Raw genomic sequence first — 4,615 nt, forward strand, 5'->3', positions numbered from 1 at the left:
GGCTGCCCAGCCCCCACTTACACCCCCAAACCCCCGATGGCTGCCCCAGCCTCCCAGCACTCTAAAACAAAAAAGCCCTGCACTCTCCAGAAGTAGCAGTGGCTGTCAGAGTCACTGGGGCCTCCTGGCAGAGCCCCCCTGCCCAGCACGGGGCAGCGGGGACCAGCCCCGGCCACCTGGCACCCACACCGCCACTGCCCCATTGTGTGCGGTTGGAGTTGGCAGGGCACTGCATGGCTCTGCACGCTGTGAGGCAGCTGGGGCCACTGCAGCTATCACCCAGGGCCTGGCACTGCTCAGCCTGAGTGGCCCCAGCTGCCTGACAGTACACAGAGCTGCGTGATGTCCTGCTGACCTTGGCCACACCCATGAGATGGGGCAGTGGCAGTGCAGGAGCCTGGCTCCAGCTCCGTGCGGCTGGCAAGCTGCCAACCCGGCAAGGGCAGGCAGTGGGCTTCAGCACCAGGGTGAGGGCCAGCCACAGAGACACTCTGGATGGCCATCAGAGCATCGCTGTGGAGGACTCAAGCCTCCGGTTGCCTCAGGGATGCTGGGGCTGGGCAGGCAGAGATCAGGGGAGACTCAGGGGGTAGGCAGGGGATTGGGCCGGGTGTTTTTTTTTCTCCTCAAGGTATTTTTTGACCGGGGTCTAATTTTGCCCCCACACAGCAAATCTGCAGCATGAGGAACATTTTTCTGTTCCCTCGTGTGCCTCTTCAAGTGTCTCAAAGGGCTTTGAGATGCTGCAAGAGGCTCGTGCGCACTCGTCTGGATGTCCCCTAAGAGTCTATGAAGCAGAGCAGCAGTCAATTTAATATAACTAAATTAATAACTCACCCTTCCAGCCAAATAGATATTAAAATCAAAGGGATGCTGTCCAAAAATGTAGGCTAAAATTGTTTTTAAGATTATACATTTTAAGTAATTCCAATGAAATGTACAGGTTTTTTGAAAGAAAGTTTTGTAATTCAAGTCTAGTGGTACCAAGAAGATGATGAGTCTAAAACTGTACGTTACTGGTAACAAGTTTAGATTTTTAGTACAGGTTCCCTCGCTTTATGCTATACGTGTATTCCTAGAAAACGGTGTGTCCTGTGGGAATGAAGACGGGGACATGAGGGACCCTCTCCGTGGCGGAACTCGCAACAGGGACAACCTGACCCCACAATGCAAGCCCTGAAGACCAAGCAAACTTGCCCACTACAGAGGCACAAGGAACAGATGAGCCATGCTAGGACAGAACGGAATGCCTGCACAGTTCACTAGCCAACTTTATTTCTGGATGAAAGCAGCGCTGGTGGATGATGTCATCGCCGAATGCCGCCCGGCCAAAATAAAAGCTGACAGCAAAGGAGAAATGGAGGAAGCACAGCCAGAGGCAAGCAGCAAAGGTGCCCCCCAAGCCAGGTGCAGACTGCACCAGCTAGCACCCAGGTACACGAGGACAGGCCCCTTTTGAGGGGTTTGCAACTCATTGAAAAGACAAAGACGGCATCGAGGGACTTCCAGAGCCACAGATACTGGGCTCATGACTGGGGATGGGCCAAGGCCCTGTGCCCCTTTTTTTTTTTTGTTATTAATCCTTTTTTCTTTGTTGGTAGCCCCAAGGAACCCCAACAAAGGTCAGGGCCCTGGGCAGCGCTCACAGATTAAGAACGATCAAGGCATGTGCTGCAAGCTGCAGCGCCATTAAGAAAGGCACTAAAGAATATTAGGGACAGCCTAGCACCCCGAAGAGGCCCATAGCTGGGTAAGGACACCAAAGGCCCTGCAGGCAAGGAAAAGTATGAGAATCAATACCAGAGGGTGCACCAGCAGGTCATCAAGCAATTGTCCTGTAGGCTGGCACATGGCTGGGGGGTAGGGGAGGGGGAGCCCCAAAAACACCCACTAGGGAGTGTGACTGCCCCACAGGGAACAACAGGAGGAAGCCCTGCCACTGAAAGAAAGATCAAAGTTGTGGCAGGAGAGTTTTGGGGTTTCCCTCGGGGAGAATGCAATTCCCCGCTGAGATCGCAGGACCAAACATCATGTGCAATCCCAGGCACACGCTCCAAGGTGGCTAGGAAGTGCCTTCTCAAGACCAGAGGAGCACACAGCGCATAACTCAAATTTGCATAAAGGGAACCCACTTTACAATGTAACAAATATAGATATGTTTCAAGACCTTGACTGTACTGACCCCCAGACCCATTTCTACCACTTTTACAAGACAATTTTGGTGCTCACCAACAGCAGACAGTACACACAAGCACAGGGTAGTGGTGAATGTTACCATAATGGGGATGGCAACTACAGAAACACGTGTCACAGACAACAAGCAAGGAGCACAGATCCACACAGGAGACTATATTTTGGCGCGCATCACTCCCACAGTGCACCACACAAAGCAGCTGACTGCGGGCTTCCACCACACCGATCACATAAGAATGAATTTACCTCACATATGACGAATTTTTGGTATAAAAAGGGTAATTTCATAAGAGTGAATTTGCACATATAGAACCTGCATAAAGCGAGGGAAATCCGTACTTTCATTTTTAATATCACATAATATAATTAAGATAACCAAAAATTCTCTTTGAGAATAGCTTAAGCAAACTCTAAAGAGAAAACATTTATAACAGAGTGCTTTGGAATACTTGGGCACATAGCTTTGTTAGAAAGTAGTAAATATTACCATATAGGTAAATTAACTGCTTGAAAATGATGTTTTCAGTCAATTTAAGCTTAGTTACATTTCTGGTAAGGAGGTGATCTGGGAAAGTAAAGCAAGATAATACTGCCAGAATAAGATATGCTGTTCTTATTAGATAAAAGTATTACTGAAAGATAGTTATAACACTATGCAATAGATGGTTGGCACAACCGTAGTACAAATCTAAAAGACTTCCTAACATTATATATTAGAATTAATGCATCAAAATACTTGAAGTTTAGAACATAAAGTATTTTCAAACTTCTGTCCTAATAAAGTATTAGTATGGTACAGAATATTTTAAAAATAGAATTAATAAAGCACCTTTTTCATAGCACTTTTCCTTCTCATAGATATCTTCTTCAGAATTCTCTCTTTAGTTGTGTCCTTCTGAATAATTAAAAAGTGTCATTTTAAGTAAGTGTATATCCTCACAATACTGTATAGAATACTTATCTTTTGAATAAAATCTCATAATAAAAAAACTAATCAATTCACCAAATGGCTTTTCACATTGCCAGGACACAAAAACCTCTAAATCAACCACTACTGTTTTTTGTTTTGTTTTGTTTTGGGGTTTTGTTTTGTTTTTTTTGGGGGGGGTTGTGGTAGAAAACCAGATTAGCTTGTTTTTACTTAGCTGACACTGACAGTTAATTCCTTTCTTGCTAATACTGATGTTTCTAATTTAATATGGCAGCCTCTGGGTGTTACCTTTGACATATTGCTGCTGCATGCAGACTGTCAATTACACATATGCACTTTCCTCCCTTGGTTTCTATTACCTGAAAAAAAGTGTTACTGAAGTTTTTATAACCTGCACTAGCATGCTGAGAGACTGGAAAACAGCAATTTATTTGCCCTTTTTTTGGCCTCTTGCATACCAGCCCAAACATTTCGCCCTTATTCTTTTATGGGACCTAAGGATTATTTGACACAAAATCTTTTTAATTTCCTGAAATCTGTAGTAGTTTTTCTTTCCAATTCTTATCTTCATTACTTCAAAAATGTTTGAATTGATCACATTCAACAAACTGGTACCTGGTTAGGAGCCATTATAAAATATGTCCTTCTTCTCTCCCCTGCATTTCTGCCTTTCAGCAAGAAGTTATTTTAACCTTCTGCCATATAAAGAAGATGGATCACAGACTGCTATAATTTTCATAATTTATCATTAAAAGTTTTTTCTGAAAGTCTGGTCCAAAGTGAAACCTAGACCAACACTTGATACCTAATTGTAGAAAACCCAAATTCAACTCCTCCTCACAAGCAAAACACTGGGAGAGGTGCAAAAAACCCAAGATCACTCCTGAAAAACGGAAATGCTTTAGTTTACATGACTCCACAGCAATCCTTCTAACCAATTAAATGTTGCAATGCCCACAAATATAGGGGCACATGTCTACTCATATAGCTAAATACGTTGTAAGAAAGGCATTTTACCAAATGCATCCAACCACCAGTTCAATATATTTTGAACTGAAGTATTGTTACGTCTCAGCTCTGTGTTCTTGGGCAACCCTGGCACAGGATGCAGTCTGTCTGACTCACAAAGGACTCACCCCCCCCTCCCTCCCCTCCTCTACCTAAACGAAACTGATTAAGATGCAGTGAGAGACGCACCTAAGACCCTCAAGATAACGGTGACAAGAGTGAACCAACTGCCCTAGGTCTCATTTACATCCAAGACGGAACCAAATGACCATTCATTTACATGAGAGATGGAGAACAGAAAGCCAGAAGCAGAAACTGCAGTGAATTCTGGGACCAGAGAAGCAGGGGAACACTGCATGATGGGGAATCTGTGCTCCAAATGTTAATCAACCCATGTTCACACACACCCAGCTCAGCATTTATCAGACCAGTTCTAATCTGGATTTACTAAGGACACACACCTCTAAGTTTAATAGGCATCTC

The 4,615-nt window shown here is 44.7% G+C and overlaps 1 protein-coding gene across 1 annotated transcript in view; it reads right to left on the reverse strand.

The window, feature by feature from the left end:
* CC2D2B (coiled-coil and C2 domain containing 2B) overlaps positions 1–3,049 on the reverse strand; it is a 112,341-nt gene extending 109,292 nt beyond the window's left edge. Inside the window, exon 1 of the mRNA XM_025213285.1 lies at positions 3,023–3,049. Within this exon, the coding sequence (XP_025069070.1) occupies positions 3,023–3,049 (27 nt within the window). The remainder of the gene's footprint in view (positions 1–3,022) is intronic.
* Positions 3,050–4,615: the final 1,566 nt, after the last annotated feature.

This window comes from Alligator sinensis, unplaced genomic scaffold, assembly GCF_000455745.1.
Source record: "Alligator sinensis unplaced genomic scaffold, ASM45574v1 scaffold472_1, whole genome shotgun sequence".
NCBI lineage: Eukaryota > Metazoa > Chordata > Crocodylia > Alligatoridae > Alligator > Alligator sinensis.